Below are 20479 nucleotides of genomic sequence, written 5' to 3'. Positions count from 1 at the left end.
CTTAAATTAAGCTCTAAAGACAACTGGAGAAGAAATCCACCTCATTTTGAAATCAAAGAAAGGTAGTTGAAAAAAAAAATACTGTGTTTGAGTAGGGCAAAGCAAAACAACAACAACAACAACAACAACAACCAAAAAGCAAAAACAAAAACAAACCAAAAAACCTACTGGCGAGTAAGAGATAGGAGAGATGTTTTTGACTGAGCACCATGAGTCATTTCGGCAGTAAAATGGACTTTTTTCCCTTGTCAAGACATATCATTTAAAAAATAAGAAAAATATAAGGCATCCATTTTCTAAGAAAAATGACTAAAGCCAGGGTTATTTTCTGTTTTAATACTTTCGTTAGGTTATCAGTAAATTGCATGTACATTTCATGTACATTTCATGAACTTACCTACTGAAATCCTGTTCAGGATTCTGTTTCCTCAGAAAGAAGACAAAATATATCTCACTTGTTAGTGAGATTATTCCCATAAATATCCGCTGTTAAATCTGTGAGAGTTTAGGCATTCATCTACTGCCTGACTCCAGTTTTGTTATTTTAAAAATTTTGAACTTCATCTTATGTTTCCACCTCCCCTTGCCTGGAACAGATTTCATTTGACGACTTACATATAAGAATGCTGACATGTTATCCTTTAGGCCTCCCAAGATGGCTTGTTAATGAGCGCTCTAGAGTCAGTGGGTGAACTATATATTGGGTTTTTAAGAGATGACTCAGAATCTGACATCCAGTAACAGAAGGTAATAAAAACCACCATATTAAAACTAGTCTTTATTACATTTGCTTGTCACTTAACTTGCTTACAATTTATAATTGCACAGGGAAAAAAATTAACATCAAAGAAGTAGCAGTTGATTTCATCCCAACAGGCATCTGTCCACTTTAAATGCTACAAACAAACATTCTGTCTTAGGAAAACAGTCTATTTGTTTAAAATCTACTAGAATTTATGCAGAATTTACCAACTACTTTTTAAAAAGCAAGAGTTTTATCATGGTGTTGGAAACCAAAGACAAAATTTCAATTAAGGACAGTCTGATATTTATATGTTTCCAAAAATAAAACTGCATTATAAAATTAATAAGTTAATGAATTGAAAGATACACACTTTGCCTAAGATAAAAAATTCTTAATTTAAAAATCACTATAGAGTGCAATGAAAGAAACAAAGTAAGACTATATAAATGCATTTTTGAAAGATGTTGACAATCCTAACTTATATTTTAATGTTTTGCTCATATATAGCCAAGAGTAGGAGAGAAAGCCAACCTAGGATCAATCCAAAGTTTTGCAGAAGAAACATCATCCAGGGTCGTTGTGTTTGAACATGAGTCATTTCAGGAAGCTAAAAAAAGAATAAAAAACCAGAATAAGATCCAGATATATTCAACTGCTGGGAAAAGCTTGGTGGGAAAACATGAGCGACTGTTATTCAGAGCTTAATAACCTTTAAAATTCCCAAAACAGTTACAAAATGCTGAATACCTACTCTACCATGACTTTGAAATGTAGGCTAAAATTAAGCCATTTGATTGTGCTTATGAGGATCCCAGAATTGGCAGTGTTTTTATTTTTTTTTTTATCCTTTTCTTTTGAGGCAGGGTCTTTGCTCTGTCACCCAGGCTGGAGTGCAATGCCTGTGATCACATTTCACTGCTACCTCCTGGGCTCAAGTGATCCTCTCACCTCAGCCTTCCAGGTGCGAGCCACTGCGACCAGCTAATTTTTGCATTTTTTGTAGAGATGGGGTTTCCCTATGTTGCCCAGACTGGTCTTGAGCTCCTGGGCTCAAGCAGCCTGCCTGTTGCGGCCTCTCAAAGTGCTGGGGATTATAGGCATGAACCACTGGTACAAGGTACATGCATCGGAATTTTCCAATACTTTTTTTTTCTTTCTTTCTTTCTTTTTTTTTTTTTTTTTTTTTGATTCAGGGTCTCACTGTTGCCCAGGCTAGAGTGCAGTGATGTGATCATAGCTCACTGTGGCCTTGAACTCTTGGGCTTAAGCAATCCTCCCACTTTAGCCTCCTGAGTAGCTAAAACTGCAGGTGCACACTACCCTACCCAGCTAATTTTAAGGTTTTTAGTAGAGATGATCTCTTGCTATGTTGCCCAGGCTGATCTCAAACACTGGGGCTCAACTGATCTTCCCGCCTCAGTCTTCCACAGTGTTGGAATTACAGGCACAAACCACCGCACTCAGCCCCAATACCTTTGCTTCTCAACAGTTTTAAGTATTTTTTAATAGTTTTCTCCAAAGCCAGACAACATAGGCTACCACCTTCCTTTATCCCAGTAAGCTGCATCTCAAACTGCATCTGTGAGGAGATGCAGTTATACCCTCTGTAGTCATTTACAGGCTTAAACTTTGATTAATCTGATTTCCAAATATGGAATAAGACCTTGGGTAGTTCCCTCTCCTCCTCCTTCTCCTCATTTTTCAAACAGGATTATTCATTATCTTTGATAAAACATGGCTGAATTAACAGCATATCCCATCTCTGTCCCCACTGCCACCTGGCTGTTGTGAGTCTTTGATAAAGTACACAGTAGAAGTGGTTTCTGGAAAGGTTTTGTTGGCAATGACTTATAAAGTATAGGTCATCTATTGAGCCATCATGCTTATTTCGAGTGGATTATTACAGAGAAAAATATTTCAGGCAAGATAGAAGCATGGTAGTAAAAATGGTTCTGGTTCAAGAGATACAATTTGAGATGAATTTTCAAATCATCAGTATCTTCATGAACCTACATTTTAGAAAAGCTCATTTTTGAATTTCCATCTTTGCCTCACACTTCCAGGAAGGGTCTTTGGCTGGGGAGAAGTAGACCCTAGATTAGGGTCGATTTAATTACCAAAATATTTTAGGTACAAAAACACAGAGCTAGAATTAATATCTTGGAAATTATAGCAGAATTTCAAGCTGTTTCTGTTTTGACTAAATCCAAAAAAGTCCCAATTATTTTTATTTATTTATTTATTTATTTATTTATTTTTGAGACAGAGTTTCACTCTTGTCGCCCAGGCTGGAGTGCAGTGGCATCAGCTCACTGCAACCTCCCTGCCTCCTGGGTTCAAGCAATTCTCCTGCCTCAGCCTCCCAAGTAGCTGGCAGGCCCATGCCACCACACCTGGCTAATTTCTGTGTTTTTAGTGGAGACTGGGTTTCACAATGTTGGCCAAGCTGGTCTTGACTCCTGACCTCAGGTGATCTGCCCACTTTGGCCTCCCAAAGTGCTGGGATTACAACATTGTCCCAAAATTTTAAAACAATTGTTCAATCTATTATTTTTCTCACTAGCCTAAGCTTATAAACCTGCTGCTTGCTTGGAAGATTTAATACCTATCAAATTGAATGTATCTTTTATGAGAGTCAGTGACCCTACTCCCAGTGAGAAAATCAAGAATTCTTTATTCTTTTATATAGGTGACAGCATTATCCACCAGAAAACATCATGAATATTTTCACAACTCCAGAGGCAACATTTACATGGAATCCAATGTCTTCAGGAGTTGCAACAGGCTCCTGTGCAGTGGTGTGATCTTGGCTCACTGCAATCTCCAACTGCCGGGTTCAAGCAATTCCCCTGCCTCAGCCTCCCAAGTAGCTGGGACTACAGGCACGCACCACGATGCCTGGCTAATTTTTTGTATTTTAGTAGAGATGGGGTTTCATCGTGTTGGCCAGGATGGTGTCCATATCCTGACCTCGCAATCCACCCACCTTAGCCTCCCAAAGTGCTGGGATTACAGGTGTGAGCCACCGCACCTGGCCTAGCTGTGCCTTCTAGCAGCACTTCTTTCCTGCCAGGTCTTTCAGGTTGTTCTGGCTACAAAGTTTTATGTGATACTTATTTGCCTTTCATTTACATCTATTTATCACGTCCTTTCTTATATATTTTTCCCTCTTTCATTTCTCATAATCCTGCAAGTGATAAAACTATTCACTCCTTTCAGTTTTGAAGAAACGTTAGCTCAGAGAGGATAACAGCTCACCCACAGTCACATTGTTGTGATGTCAGAAGAAGGACAAGAAACCAGGTCTCCCCTTAACTGTAGTGAACATACAAATAACTGCAAAGAACAACTCTATCTGAAATTCACCCTTTCTATCTGAAATTCATCCTTGTCTATTATGACAAAGGGCAAATTGGTCTAATTAGAAAAAAATGGAAAATGTCAATGGCAGAAACGTCCTATTAGGCATAAAAGTGTCACTGCACTTAATGAAAATTTGATAAAATACATGATGCAATCAATAATGAATTAGTTATCAATAATCAATAATCAACACTTAATAAATCAATAAACAATAACAGCAAACACACCAACAGAAAATTAGGCAAAAGATACCAAACAGGTAATTCAAGAGGAGGAAAATTAAATGGTCCAAAAAATTTTGGGAAAAGGTACAATCTATAATAATTTTTAGGCTGGGCACGGTGGCTCATACCTGTAATCCCAGCATTTTGGGTGGCCTAGGCTGGCAGATCATTTGAAGTCAAGAGTTTGAGACCAGCCTGGTCAACATGGTAAAACTTATACTCTATTAAATAATAAACATAAAAATTAGCCAGGCATGGTGGCAGGTGCCAGTCATCCCAGCTACTTGAAATGCTGAGGCAGGAGAATCGTTTAAACCTGGGGCGCAGAGGTTGCAGTGAGCCAAGACTGTGCCACTGCACTCCAGGCTAGGCAACAAGAGTGAGACTCCATTTCAAAAAAAATATATATATATATATATATATTTTCTATTATGCTATTATGCTGCCTTTGTTATAAAAGATATCACAGTACTGGTTCTATGTTTTCAAGGCAGACAATATGTGTTTGAAAAGACTTGGCTGGGCGCGGTGGCTCATGCCTGTAATTCCAGCACTTTGGGAGGCCGAGGCGGGTGGATCACGAGATCAGGAGATCGAGACTATCCTGACTAAGACAGTGAAACCCCGTCTCTACTAAAAAATACAAAAAATTGGCCGGGTGTGGTGGTGGACACCTGTGGTCCCAGCTACTCAGGAAGCTGAGGCAAGAGAATGGTGTGAACCTGGGAGGCGCCGCTGCACTCCAGCCTGGGTGACAGAGTGAGACTCCGTCTCAAAAGAAAAAAAAAAGGAAAGAAAGAAAAGAAAAGACTAAAAGCTCATAGATAATAGACAAACAGTGCGAATCAACGTTTCAAAAAAAGTTTAATGAGATTCTCATCCTGAAATAAAAGTTTCAATTTCAATTTTGGTGGCCTATGTGAACTTCCTGTGTTCACACATAAATCAATTTGGTGAGAAACCCAGCTAAACCTGCTTTTGTGACAATACTTAGCTCTTTTTAGTATGATTATGGATGAACATATGAACCATAATGTCTCCTAGATACCAAATACCAGAGAGTCCTACAGAAAGTCTTTCCAAGAGCTACAAATATGAAATGCCAAAACTCAAACCCTATCTAATTATAGCTTTCCACCTTCTCTTAATCTCCATACATGTATATATTTTTCCATCATTTTAGCCAGTAAATTTTGAAGGAAAATAAAGGTTCATATGAATCAATTTTCAAGAGGATTTTATTTCTTTGTTAGAAATTTAAAATTTCTGGCAAGAGTTTAAATGCCACCATTTCCCTCCTGAATTTCGAAAACAAAAGAAACATCCCTTCTTCCTCCAGGGCAGTTAATTCCTGTTATTGAGCAATTTTACTGATCTTGATTTATACTCTAAGAGTAGAGGAGGGAAAATGATGAATAGAGCATATTAACAATGACGTAAAGGTACAGAGAAAAAGGAGGACATTTTAGCAAAGTGTCTTGCCCAGAGGTAGTGCTAAGATAAATTTTCTTTAGATTTCTGCCAGAAACTTGGAAACCTTGAAGTAGAGAAGTAACTTCCTTTCTTACCACTATGTTTCACAAGTTGTCCAACCCAAATCAGTAGATACAAAGAGTTGTTAGTCAAGTAGTTGTAATTTTCTGGAAATAAAGAATCTTTAGCTAAAGTGCATCCCTTTGGTCTGCCATTGTTGAGTTCTTTTTTCAATTGTGAATCAAGGCACAGGTAAGAAATGCCTTAAAATGCAGCAGAGTCCACAAACTATGACTTATCCACAGAGAATGGTCCCCACAAGTTCTGTCACCTAACTGAAAACTACTTGTGATGGCTAACTGCTAAGTCGCATTTCTGAACATTTTAGAAAGTGACATTAAGAAAATGTTTTGGTGGGGCGCAGTGGCTCACACCTGTAATCCCAGCACTTTGAGAGGCCGAGGCAGGTGGATCACCTGAGGTCAGTAGTTCGAGACCAGCCTGACCAGTATGGTGAAACCCCATCTCTATTAAAAACACAAAAATTAGCAAGGCGTGGTGGCAGATGCCTATAATCCCAGCTATTTGGGAGGCTGAGGCTGGAGGATTGCTTGAACCCAGGAGGTGGAGGTTGCAGTGAGCCCAGATCACACCACTGCACTCCAGCCTAGGTGACAGAGCAAGACTCCATCTCAAAAAAAAAAAAAAAAAAAAAAAGAAAAGAAAATGTTTTAAACTTGAGTCAATCCCTAAAACTGCATTCCTAGTCAAGTTGAAGCTTTAAAATAAATACTCATGAAGAAAATTAGGAGAACCATCAGGAAAGAAGGTAGACAAATACCAGTATCTGGTCCTATGTGATAACCGTAAACTTGGGAGAACGTGTCACAAAGAAGGATGATCTATAATACATCCTCTGGAACTTGTATTTTGTCCCTCTTTCTTGTACATCTGAGTTTCAGACTCTCATGACAAGCAGAGGCTTTGCTGTCCATTTCCATCGTAATCTGAAACTGGTTTCCTGTTGGCATCACTAAAGACCCATTATCAAATATTTCAACATTTACCTTTATTCATGATTCATAAATATACACACTGAAGAAGAAAGATCAGCCTCCAATGCTTCCAAGATAAAGACGTCAAAGAGCTTTCATTGATAAAATTTGCAATTCAAATATAGAAACAATATTCATTTACTGATGACATTTAGAGACGTCTCCCATGAAGGTAAAGTTGTACTTTAAGTATTTTTCTCTCTCAGGAATGCATAGCTTTTGGCATTATGAACGTTTATAAGTGATTTGCTTCTCCATTCATAAAGTTCACTTAACTGACGTATGACATCTTTTTCCAAGAGGGGTCCTAAAAGTCATTGTGCACACGGAGGCAGGTATATATTTGCATTTGATAAGCAGAACCATATTTGTTTCTACGGAATGTGATAAAGAAGAAAACTCAGAAACTTCTCTTGGGGGCATTCTAAATATGCTTAATTTCTGGAGGAACACACATTCTGTGGGAGTCTCTAACTCCAGCCCATTTGTAAATGGCTTAGTTTGTCCTTGCAGAAGGCAAGCATCTAAGAACAAAATGGAACTGATGGTGCAAGTCACCATTTGGCTTACAAATGAGCAATTGCCATTCTGTCCTAACAAGTAAAGCTGATCAACTGAAAAATCAACAACTCTTTTTAGATGCATCAGAGAAAGGTACACACTGTCTCAGACATTGGAGAGACAGCAGGTAGACTTAGACAGTCACAACTTACCAGAGCAAAAGCCCAGTAGCAGAAACCTCTGCTAGAACCAGTCAGTGGAAGGTTAAGAAAATCTGACTGTAAAGAATGAATTGCTGAAAGCTCAGCCTGGACAACTCTTGAGTTTAAAATTCCAGAAGACTCAATCATAGAAGGCCCCCAGATTTTGTGAGTTTTACCTCCAGGAGCTCCACAGGTTCTCACAGTGAAAACTGGAGAAAAATCTTCTTATACTTCTGGTAGTGGGAGAGGGAAAATAATCATTTTGAAATATACCAGAGCATTCTGCTCTTAACAAGATCTTCCCTCAGGGGAAATTGGTTAACCAGAGCCTAACTTGTTGTGGTTTTATCAAAGCCTAATCTACCTGTGGAAGGAAAATACCAAATTTCAGTCATTTCTAGCCATCCTGTCTTCCTTGGGGGAAGGGATAATGAGAAACACTGATGAAGTTCATAGTCCAAGGCACAGGCTTACTAAAAGACTGAGATCTACCAAAGGACTATAGAGCCTTCCCCTTCCCATATGTATTCCTTAGTACCACATTACTAATGGCCTATTTAGCACAATTCTGTTCACTCAGTACAACATGTCTACCTTTCAAATTATAGGACATGTCAAAAGGCAAAAAACTTCAAAGAAACTGAACAACCATCAGGATCAAAATCAGACGTAATAGAAATGTTGAAATGATTGGACCAGGAGTTTTAAAATACTATGATTAATATGCTAAGGAACTTAATAAAAAAGGAGACAATATTCAAAACAGAAGGAAAATGTAAGCAGAAAAATGGAAATTATTAGAAAAATAAACAATAAATGCTAGGGATTAAAAACACTGTAACAAGAATGAAGAATGTCTTTGACAAGCTAATTAGTAGATTAGACATGGCTAAAGAGAGAATCTTTGATCTTGAGGATTTTACAAAACAAACTTGAAAAACAGAAAGCCAAAGAGAAAAAAGGACTGAAAAAAGAAAACTCTGAACAGAATATCCAAGAACTTTGGGACAACTACAAAAGGCATAACATATTAGAAAGAGGAGAAGGAGGCAAAAACACCAGAAGGAATATTTGAAACAATACTGAGAATTTCTCCAAATTAATGTCAAACACCAAATTATAAATATAGGAAGCTCAAAGAACATCAAGCAGGAGATATGCTTAAAAAAAAAACCCTATATCTATGCATATCATCTTTAAACTTCAGAAAACCTTGAAAGAAACCAGATGAAAAATACTTCTCACCTTTAAAGAAGCAAAGATGAGAAGCATCTGACTTCTCGGAAACTGTGCAAGCAAGAACTTAAATATTTAACTAAATATTTAAGTGAACTAAAATATTTAAACTAAACTAAATATTTAAAGTGTTCAGAGAAAAAACCACTCACCTAAAATCCTGCACCCTACTAAATTATATTTCAAAAGTGCAGGAGAAATAAAGACTCTCTCAGAAAACAAAAATAGAGGGAATTTGTTTGTTACCAGTAGCCATGCCTTGTGAGAAATGTTAAAAATTCTTCAGAGAGAAGGGAAATGATACTGGTCAAAAACTTAGATCTACATAAAAAAGAATAGCACTTGAGAATGAATAAGGGAAAGTGGATGCAAACACAAGGAAATACAGAGGAACCAAGTGGCTAAGAGCCTGTCTACTGGTCATTACTCTTAAGCACCATATACTGGATTAGAGCCCAAATTTCAACACTAAAAATACTATGCTAATATAGACCTCTGTGAAACCAGGGACTAGAATTCAGCCACAAAAAAAGACCCTGCCCAAAGCCTTGGCCCTCTGGAAACATCCAGAAATGAAGCTAACTGACCAGGCTCAAATTATACCACAGCTAAAGGAACATCAGCCCACATGGATGCAAACAAACCAGAACAAGAACCCTGGCAACTCTAAAATCAGGAGTGTCTCCTTACGTCCAAACTGCCACACTAGCTCCCCGGTAATGGCTGTTAACCAGAATGGAATGGCTGAAATGAGAGACCTAGAATTGAGAATCTGGATAGCAACAAAGATCATCGAGATTCAAGAGAAAGTTGAAACCCATTCCAAGAAATCTAAAGAATCCAGTAAAATGATTCAAGAGAATGAAAGATAAAATACCCATTTTAAGAAAGTATCAAAGTGAGCTGACAGAATTGAAAAACTCACTGTATAAATTTCGTAACACAATTGGAAGTATTAACAACAGAATAGACCAAGATGAGGAAAGAATATCAGAGCTTGAAGAGTGGTTCTTCGAATTAACTCAGTCAGACAAAAATAAAGAAAAAAGAACTAAAAAAAATAAAATCTCTGAGAAAGATGGGATTATGTAAAGAGATAAAATCTATGACTCATTGACATTCCTGAAAGACAGGGAGAAGAAGCAAGCAAATTGGAAAGCATATTTGAGGATACTGTGCATGAAAATTTCTTCAACCTTACTACAGGGGTTGACATTCAAATTCAGAAAATTCAGAGAAGAAAACCCTTGCAAGATTCTATATAAGAAAATCCCCAAGACACATAGTCATCAGATTCTTCAAGGTCAATGCAAAAGAAAATATATTAAAGGCAGCTAGAGAGAAGGGGCAGGTCACCTACAAAGGGAAACTCATCAGACTAACAGTAGATTTTTCAGCAGAAACACTACAAGCCAGAAGATGTTGGGGGCCTAATTAAGAATCCTTAAAGAAAAGAAATTTCAACCAAGAATTTCATATCCAGCAAAACTAAGCTTCGTAAGTAAAGGAGAAATAAAATCCTTTACAGACAAGCAAATGCTAATGGAATTTGCAACCACCAGACCTGACGTACAAGAGGTCCTTAAGGAAGGGCTAAGCAGAAATGAAAGACCATTACCAGACACCACACAAACACACTGAAGTACATAGACTACTGACTCTATAAATCAAATACACAATCATGTCTACATAACAACCAGCTAACAACACAATGACAGGATCAAATCCATACATATCAATATTAACCTTGAACATAAACAGGCTGAATGTCCCACTTAAAAGGCACTGAGTGGTAAGTTGGATAAAGCAGCAAGACCTAAATGTATGCTTTCTTCGAAGAGACCCATCTCACATGCAAGAACACCTATAGACTCAAAGTAAAGGGATGAAGAAATATCTATTAAGAAACAGAAATCAGAAAAGAGCAGGGGCTGCTATTCTTACCTTAGACAAAACAGACTTTAAGCCAACAATGATCAAAAATGACCAAAAAAAGGGCATTACATAATGATAGAAGGTTTGACTCAACAAGATGTAATTATCCAACCAATGGAACAGGTTAGAAAACACAGAAATAAAGCTGTACACTTACAATGATCTGATCTTTGACAAAGCAGACAATAACAAGCAGGAAAGGACTCTCAATTCAATAAATGGTGCTGGGATGACTGGCTAACCATGTGCAGAAGATTGAAACTGGACCCCTTTCTTTCACCATATACAAAAATCAACTTGAGATAGATTAAAGACTTAAATGTAAAACCTAACACTACAAAAATTCTAGAAGAAAACCTAGCAAATACCATCCTGCATATCAGTCTTGGCAAAGATTTCATGACAGAGACTCTAAAAGCAATTGCAAAAAAAAATCAAACGTTGACAAGTGGGACCTCATTAAACTAAAGATCTTCTGCACAGCAAAATAAACTCTTGACTGACTAAACAGCCTATAGGATGGGAAAAATATTTGCAAACTATCAATCTAAGAAAGGTCTAATATCCAAAATCTATAAGAAACTTAAATAAATTAACAAGCAAGAAACAAATAGCCCCATTAAAAAATGAGCAAAGGACAGGAACAGACATATCTCAAAAGATGACATACACATGGCCAACAAGCATATGAAAAAATGCTCTATATCACTAATCATTAGGGAAATGCAAATCAAAACCACAATGATGCACCACCTCATACCCATTAGAATGGCAATTATTAAAAAGTTAAAAAACAGCAGATACTGGTGAGGTTGCAGAGAAAGGGAATGCTAATATACTGCTGGTGAAAATGTAAATTAGTTCAGCCACTGTGGAAAGCAGTCTGGAGATTTCTTAAAGAAGTTCAAATACAACTACCATTCAACTCAGCAATCCCATTATTGGCTATATATCCAATAGAATATAAATCATTCTACCATAAAGACACACGCACCCATATATTCATCACAGCACTATACACAGTATCAAAGACATAGAATCAACCTAAATGCCTGACAATGGTGGAGTGGATAAAGAAAATACGGTACAAATACACCATGGAATGCTATACAGCCATAAAAAAGAAAGACTGCATCTTTTGTGGCAACATGGATGAAGCTGGTGGCCATTATCCTAAGTGAATTACAACAGGAACAGAAAACCAATACCACATGTTCTCACTCATAAGTGGGAAATAAATACTGACACAAAGAAGGGTATAACAGACATTAGGGCTTACTTAAGGTGGAGGGTGAGGATTGTAAAACTACCTATTGGGTGTTACATTGATTGCCAAGGTGACATTATCTGTATACCAAATCCCCACAATATGCACCTTATCTATGTAACATACTTGCACATGTATCCCTTGAACCTAAAAAAAATTGGAAGATAACTAAATGAACAGATCTAGCAGGCAGAAAATCTGTAGACATAGTTGAATTCAGCAGGGCATCAATCAATTGGACATAATTGACATCTATAGACTACTTTATCCAACAAGAGCAGATTGCAAATTCTTCCCCAGCTCATGTGGAACATTCACCAAGATAGACCACATTCTGGTCTATAAGACTGACCTTAATAAATTTAAAATAATGGAAGTCATACAATTTCTATTCTTAGGTCATATGGATTAAACTAGAAATCAATAACAGAAAGATAGCCGGAAAATACCAAAAGAACTGGAGATTAAATAACATACCTCTAAATAACACATGAGTTAAGAAAGAAATCTCAAGAGAAACTAAAAAAGTTTTGAATGAATGAAAATAAAAACAAAATTTATCAAAATTTGTGAGACAAGAGTGAGAGTGGTGCTCAAAGGGAAATTCAGAGCATTGGATTTCAGAAAAGAATCAGAAATTATATATATCAGAAAGCAATAAAGATCTAAACTCAATACTCAAAGCTTCCTTCTTAGGAAACTAGAAAAGGAAGAGCAAACTAAATCCAAAAGTAAGCAGAAGAAAATAATGAAAGAGCAGAAATCAATGACATTAAAATCAGGTAATCAATATAGAAATTCAACAAAGCCAAATCTGGTTCATTAAAAAGATTAATAAAATAGATAAGCCTCTAGTTAGGCTAACAAAAAAAAAAAAAAAGGAGAGAAGATACAAAGTATTGATGCTGGAAATCAAAGAGAGGATGTCACTACAGATTCTGTGAACATTCAAGGATAATAAAGAAATATCAGGAGCAATTCTATGCCCCCAAATTTGATAACATAGATGAAATGGACCAATTCCCTGAAAAACACAGTCAGCTAAAACCCACACAAGAAGGAATAGACAATTTGAATAGGCCTTTATCTATTAAAGAATTTGAATTAATAATCAATAACCTCCCCAAACAGAAATCACCAGGCCCAGATGGGCTCACCAATGAACGAAACACCTTAGGAAAAAATTTTACCAATTCTCTAAAATCTTTTTCAGAAAGCAGAAGTAGAAGGAATATTTCCAACTCATTTTGTGAGACTAGCATTATCCTAAGAACAAAACCAGGCAAAGACATTACAAACAAAGAACACCAACAGATCAACCACAGAGCAATGCTTCTCAAAAATATAGATGCAAAGATGCCAAACAAAGTATCAGCAAATCAAAACCAACAATGTACAAAAGGAATTATAACCTCAATCAAGGGGGATTTATTCCAGGTATGCAAGGCTGATTCAACATTTGGAAATCAGTTAACATAGTCTATCACATCAAAAACTAAAGAAAAAAAATTACATGATCATATCAATAGGTGTAGGAAAATAATTTGACAAAATCCAACATTCAGTCATGATAAAAACTCTCAGTAAACTAGGAATGAAGGTAATTTCCTCAACTTGATAAAGAACATTTACAAAAACCTATAGCTAACATATACCTCATGGTGAGAAACCAGAAGCTTTCCCAGTAAAATCAGAAGAAAGGCAAGGATGAGCCCTCTCACTGCTGCTTCTCAATATCATACTGGAAGTTCTGGCTAATGCAATAAGATTAGAAATGGAAATAAAAGACATGCAGATTAAAAACAAAGAAATAAGACTGCCTTTGTTCACAGATGACATGATAACTATAAAGAAAATCTAAAAGATTCAACAAAAAAGCTCCTAGAACTGATAGTCAAGTATAGCAAGGTTGTGGAATACACGGTTAATATTCAAAAGTCAACTGCCTTTCTCTATATCGTCCGTGAACAGGTGAAATTTAAAGTTAAAAACCCATTACCATTTACATTTGCAGTTCCAAAAATGAAACATCCAGTTATCAATCTAACAAAATGCACAAGACATATATGAGGAAAACTACAAAACTCTGACAAAGGATATCAAAAAACTAAACAAATGGAGAGGTATTCCATGTTCAAGGATAGGAAGACTGTATATCCTCAAGATGTCAGTTATTTCCAATTTGATTCAATTCAATCCAAATCAAAGTCCCAGCAAGTTATTTAACAACAAACAGATTTTAAAGTTTACATGGAGTGGAAGAAATCCATAGTAGTCAACTCAATATTAAAGACCGACACTGGAAAATATTGGAGACCTGACACCACCTGACTTCAAGACTTACTATAATGTTACAGGAATCAAGACACTGCTGTGTTGCTAAAAGAATAGACAAATAGATCAATGGCATATAACAGAGAGTCCAGAAATAGACCTAGATAAATACAGTGAGCTGATCTTTGATAAGGGAGTAAACACAATAAAATGGAGCAATGGCCTCTTTTCAAAAAATAGTGCTGGAACAACCTGAAATCCACTTACAAAAAAAGTGAATCTAGACACAGTCGTAACATTCTTCACAAAAAGGTGGATGGATCATGAGGTAAGGAGTTCGAGACCAGCCTAGCTAACATGGTAAAAGCCCGTCTCTATTAAAAATACAAAAATTAGCCAGGCGTGGAGGCATGCACCTGTAATCCCAGCTACTCAGGAGGCTGAGGCAGCAGAATTGCTTGAACCCAGGAGGCAGAGGTTGCAGTGAGCCGAGATCATGCCACTGCACCCCAGCCTGGGTGACAGAGCGAGACTCCGTCTCAAAAAGAAAAAAATTAATTCACAATAAAGCATAGACCTGAATTAAAAATGCAAAACCATAAAAATCCTAGAAGATTATGATAAAAGAAATCTAGGTGACCTTAGGTATAGCAATGACTTTTCAGACAAGATGCTAAAGACATGATCTATGAAAGAAAGAATTCATAATCTGGGCTTCATTAAAATTAAAACGTATTTTTTAAAATACATAAGTAGATAATTTATTTGGGCCAAGATTCAGGATTGCAATCCAGGAGCATAGATTCAAGCTGCCCTAAATATATACTCCCAAAATTAAAACCTCAGTTCGGTGAAAGACAATGTCAAGAGAATGAGAAGATAAGCCACAGACTGGGGGAAAACATTTGCAAAACATTATCTGATAAAGGAATTGTATCCAAAATACATAAGGAACTTTTAAAAGATAATAGGAAAACAGACAATTTCCAATTAAAAATGGGAAGACCTGAGTAGAGACTCGCCAAAGATGTATGATGGCAAGTAGTCATATAAAAAGATGCTTAGCATTTTATATTATTAGGGAGTTGCAAATTACAACAACAATGAAATACCTCTATACACCTATTCGAATGGCCAAAACCCACAACACTGACAGCAACAAGTGCTGCTAAGGATGTAGAGCAACTGGAACTCTCACTCATTGCTGATGGAAATGCCGAACCGTACACCTACTTTGGAAGACAGTTTGTCAGCTTCTTACTTAACTAAACATACCCTTATCATATGATCCAGCAATCATGTTTCTTAGCATTTCCTCAACAGATTTGAAAACGTTTGTTCATATGAAAACCTGCTCAAGTGTATTTATAGCAGCTTAATCCATAATTACCAAAATTTGGAAGGAACCAAATTTGGATGTCCTGCAGTAGGTAAATGGATAAATGGTGATGCATCCAGACAGTGAAATGTTATTCTGCACTAAAAAGAAATGAACTATCAAACTGTAAAAAGACAGAAGAAACTCAGATTTGTATTATGAAATGAAAGAAGCTAATTTGGAAAGGCAGCATACTGTATCATTACAGCTATATGACATTCTGAAAAAGGCAAAACCATGAAGACAGTAAAAATAGCAGTGGTTGACAGGGATTTGGGGGAAGGAGGAATAAATATGCAGAACACAGGGGACATTTAGGCAGTGCAACTATTCCGTATGATACAATGGTGGGTATGTGTCATCGTCCATTTGTCAAAACCCATAGAATGTATAAAACCAAGAGTGAAATCTAACATTAACTATGGACTTTGAGTGATAATGTGTTAAGGTATGTTCATGAATTGTAACAGATGTATCACTGTGTTACAGGATGTCTGTTGTGGCGTGGTTATGCATGTGTAGGGACAAGGGACTTAAAAATAAAGTTTAAAAAAAATCAATTTTTCAGTCACACTAGCCTCATTCAAGGGACAATACCCACATGTAACTACTGGGCACCATTTGGATAGTGCAGGTGAAAAAAAAAGTTGATTATTTATCTTTAGAAGCACTCTTAACAAGAGTTACACATCCACTTTGAGAAGAATCATCATGATTATGGTTCATTGTGTACTTTTTATGTCCCACCCATATAGTTCTGTTACTCTAAAAATTTGTTAAAAATAAAAAATAAGGAAAAACTAAAGCATATTTCGAGTTACTGGAGTGTTTGGTGTCTAGGGCCCAACTAGACTGTGCTTTTTCACAGTCTTTTGTTGATACTCAGGACAAGATTTAGTCCAAGCACTTTCCACAATATTATACCACCAATACATTGAGATTTTTTTCCCAAATGTGATCACTATTATGAAGAGTCGCTGGAACATCTCCCTAATATCAAACACAGAGAAAAAAATGAAAAAAATATTTTGAGCATTCACTTATTCACATATTGAGAACAACGTTAATAAGGCGTTCAGCTAATTTTTATCTCAATTTTTAGTCTTTTGATGATTATTGATAACATGTCAACTAAAAATGATTACAAAGAGATATTAATAGTCTTTCCATTAAACAGATATATAGGTAGATAGATTTAATACGGTTCTTAGTGGCACCCAAAAATTTGTACAGTTTTTGCCCAACCTAATAATCTGTATAATCCTTTATCCATGCAGTGTCTCCAACAAAATTTACTGAAAAATTCATCTATGAGATCACAGCTTGCTGAAAAATTGGTAAACTAGGAAGACTGGCCTTTATAAATCCAAAAAGTACGTGAACTGGCTGAGTTCGTCTTTCTTCTCCCATACATCCTCTAGCCATCTTGCTAGTTGTAGTGCTTCACCATGAAGTCAATCACACTACATTTTACTTTTCTTTCAGATAGTTAGAAACATGAAACCACACACAGGTTGTCTCTTCGCAGCTGTGATCATCATGACGCTCAAACTATAGATGCATTAGATTTGTAAACCTATATTAGTCCTAACAAGCAAGCCAGTTTTTACCTGGCATTCACTATCACAAACTTTAAGGAAATACCAGAAAAGTTGCTCTAGTGAACAAGAAAAAATTTCAAGTAAGGATTGATTTTGTCACATAGCACAAGGACTTAAAAAGACATGATCACTTCTAACATTGAAAGACAATAGAGATTTCCTTTATTTATTGTCATAAATGCATATTTCTCTATTCATACAACTTAAAATTGAAGAAGGAAAAATAGACCCTGAATGAGATAAATTTTGATTTCTGTTTCCAGTGGGTTTCAAAAACAAAACAAGAGAAAAGGGCTTATGTGATTGTTGGGGAATCCTTCTGACTTATAAATGTGTCTTTAATGTACACATTTTTATGCATTATACTTTTTAAAATACTGCTTGTAGAACACATCTTTCTGTTAAATAATAATTTGTTAAGCAGTAGGTATATATTTTTTCACTCCCAAGATGTTAAAACAAAATCCAAATATATACATTTAGCAAAGTTGAAAGACAAAATAAACACACAAAATTAGTTGCATTTATAAACACAAACAATGAACAATCCAAAAAGAAATGAAAACAAATTTACTTACAATATCATCAAAAAGAAAAAAATACCTAGAAATAAAATTAACCAAGAAAGTGAAAGACTTGTACACTGAAAACTATAAAACATTGCTGAAAGAAATTAAAAACACATAAATGGAAAGACATCTCATGTTCATGGATTGGAAAATGTAGTATTATTAAGATATCACTATTACTTAAACTATAGACTAAAGGTAATCTCTAGCAAAATCCCAATCACTTTTTTTTAAAAAATAGAAAAATTAACCCTAAAATTCATATGAAATCTCAAAGGATCCTCAAATAGCCAAAACAATCTTGAAAACTAGTAAATTTGGAGATCTTACATTTCCTGATTTCAAAACTTAGTACAAAACTAGAATAATCAAATGAGTGTGGTACTGGCTACAGACAGGCATATAGACCAAGAGAATAGAATAGAGAGCCCAGAAACAAAGTCTTGCACACATGATCAATTGATTTTCAACAAGGGTGCCAAAACCATCCAATGGACAAAGGACAGTCCTTTCAACAGATGGTGCTAGGGAAACTGGATATATACATTCAAAAGAACAGGCTGAACATGGTGGCTCATACTATAATCTCAACACTTTGGGAGGCCAAGTCAAGAGGATCACTTGAAGCCAAGAGTTCAAGACAAGCCTGGGCAACATAGTGACACTCCAAATCTACAAAAAAAAATTTTGTTTTTAATTAGCTGGGCATGGTGGCATGTGCATATAGTTCCAGTTACTTGGGAGGTTGAGGTAGGAGAATCACTTGATCCTAGGAGATCAAGGCTACAGTGAGCTATGATCATGCCACTGCTCTGCAGCCTGGGCAACAGAGCAAGACTCTGTCTCTAATAATAATAATAATAATAATAATAATAATAATAACAATAATAAAGTTGGATGTTTACCTAACACCATATACAAAAATTAACTTAAATTGGATCAGACCCAAACATGATAGCTAAAACGCTAAAATTCTTAGTTTGCTTTAACTGTTTAGCTTTTTAGCTTATTGTGATATATTTTGCTTATTGTAATATGCTGATTAACTACTTATCTTTTTAACTTATTGTAATATCATTGTTTAGCTTTTTAGCTTATTATAATATAAAGATTATAGTATTACAATATTTTTAATAAAGCACCATTTAGGGTAGATCTAAGAACCTATGTGACAATAAGAGATGTCACTTGCTACCTGGTAAATATTCATTGTCATTACTTTCCACTATAAAACATGAAATTCTGAGTTTTGTTTAGATCTCAAAGTCCCTGAGCATAAACTCAGTTCTCATGTCCTCACGCTTCAGTAAGAACTACAAACTAATCAATTTTTGCAGGATTGAAGCCCTTTTTTTTGATTGAAGCTACTTAGGAGACTGGAGTGCAGTGGTGTGATCTTGGCTCACTGCAACCTCCGCCTCCCGGGTTCAAGCGATTCTCCTGCCTTGGCCTCCTGAGAAGCTGGACTACAGGCGTGCGCCACCACACCCAGCTATTTTGTGTTTTTAGTAGAGAAGCAGTTTCATTATGTTGGCCAGGATGGTCTCGATCTCTTCACCTCGTGATCCACCTGTCTCCGCCTCTCAAAGTGCTGGGATTACAGGTGTGAGCTACCGCGCCCAGCCGCCCTTTCAATAGACTGCAGGGTTTTCTACTTCTAATTTATTTGTGATGGTTTGCTGTAAACAAGACAGAGGGAAGTCTGGAGTGTCTTTCTTTTAATGAATCTGGCTGACCCTCTAATTGGACCTTGGTGGAGACGGTTACATATGCACAGAGATGAGCTTTTATCAGCCACAGAGTCTTAAAAAGGCCCTCCAGGATTTTTCTTTCTACAACATTCTGGAGAATAAACATCTTCTCTGGAATGTTTGCTTACAAATACTATATCAATTCTTGCTTTTAACAATCTTCTGAGAGTTGAATCCAAATAAAAGTTTGGTTACGGCTATCTTGTGCTTTTCCTTTTTTTCATGGTATTCATTTTTTTGGTTGTCCCTTTTGACATCAATCAAAAGAGGGATGTTAGAATATGTTCTATTTTAGAATCATATTTGATTAGTAATAGTAGAATCCTCAACACTCTGTTGACTCAAGAATCTCCTGAAATTGGGAGGTTCGTTCCCACTGTTTTGAGTTTAGGTCTTTTTCAACTAGTATTTATGTTCAATAAACAACTTAACAAAGCTGTTTTAACCTTCCTTATTATGCAAGAAAACAAAGACCACAGCTCTCAGCTTATGTGGGACAGCCAACCTGGAGGCTTTTCTCAAGGTTATTTTAAAATCTTCAGCTTTAAAACTTTTATTTGCTGAATAATTCAAATGCAGAATCTTATATGTCTATCACTTCTCAATGGGATCTTCCCAAGGCAATTCATGAAGCAGTTTGCAGCAGAAGATAAATTAATTTTTTTTTTGAAAACTGTGAGTTATAAGATAAAGAGCACATCACTGTCACGCACAATTAGGAGAGACAAAGATGTTACCTGCTTTAAACTTGTATTTAACAATTCTCTTCTCCTTTTTTTCCTTAGGGGAAGTGATTCAGTTAGACAAATTCTTAGTGGTAAAGCTCAGCAAAGACAGACGTCAGCCACCTTTAGTTCAGTTGAACAATGTGGGGGTTAGGATGCTGATCCCCGCACAGCTGAAA

General features: G+C 36.3%; 1 protein-coding gene across 5 annotated transcripts in view; it reads right to left on the bottom strand.

Annotated features, from left to right (window-relative positions):
• Window positions 1-763: 763 nt before the first annotated feature.
• Window positions 764-20479, bottom strand: part of SLC39A12 (solute carrier family 39 member 12) — an 85142-nt gene continuing 65426 nt past the window's right edge. For 3 of the 5 annotated variants that reach the window (XM_030940821.1, XM_030940823.1, XM_030940819.1), the window contains exon 12: window positions 766-1352. In XM_030940821.1, coding sequence (XP_030796681.1) covers window positions 1224-1352 — 129 coding nt within the window. In that variant the 3' untranslated portion in view covers window positions 766-1223. Of the gene's footprint in view, window positions 1353-20479 lie in introns of all 5 variants that reach the window. The other 2 variants (XM_030940818.1, XM_030940820.1) reach the window with 1 other exon arrangement.

The sequence above is a fragment of the Rhinopithecus roxellana genome, chromosome 11 (assembly GCF_007565055.1).
Source record: "Rhinopithecus roxellana isolate Shanxi Qingling chromosome 11, ASM756505v1, whole genome shotgun sequence".
Lineage (NCBI taxonomy): Eukaryota > Metazoa > Chordata > Mammalia > Primates > Cercopithecidae > Rhinopithecus > Rhinopithecus roxellana.
The sequence above is the reverse complement of the archived record's forward strand: the minus strand, read 5'-3'. Positions and strand labels throughout refer to the sequence as shown.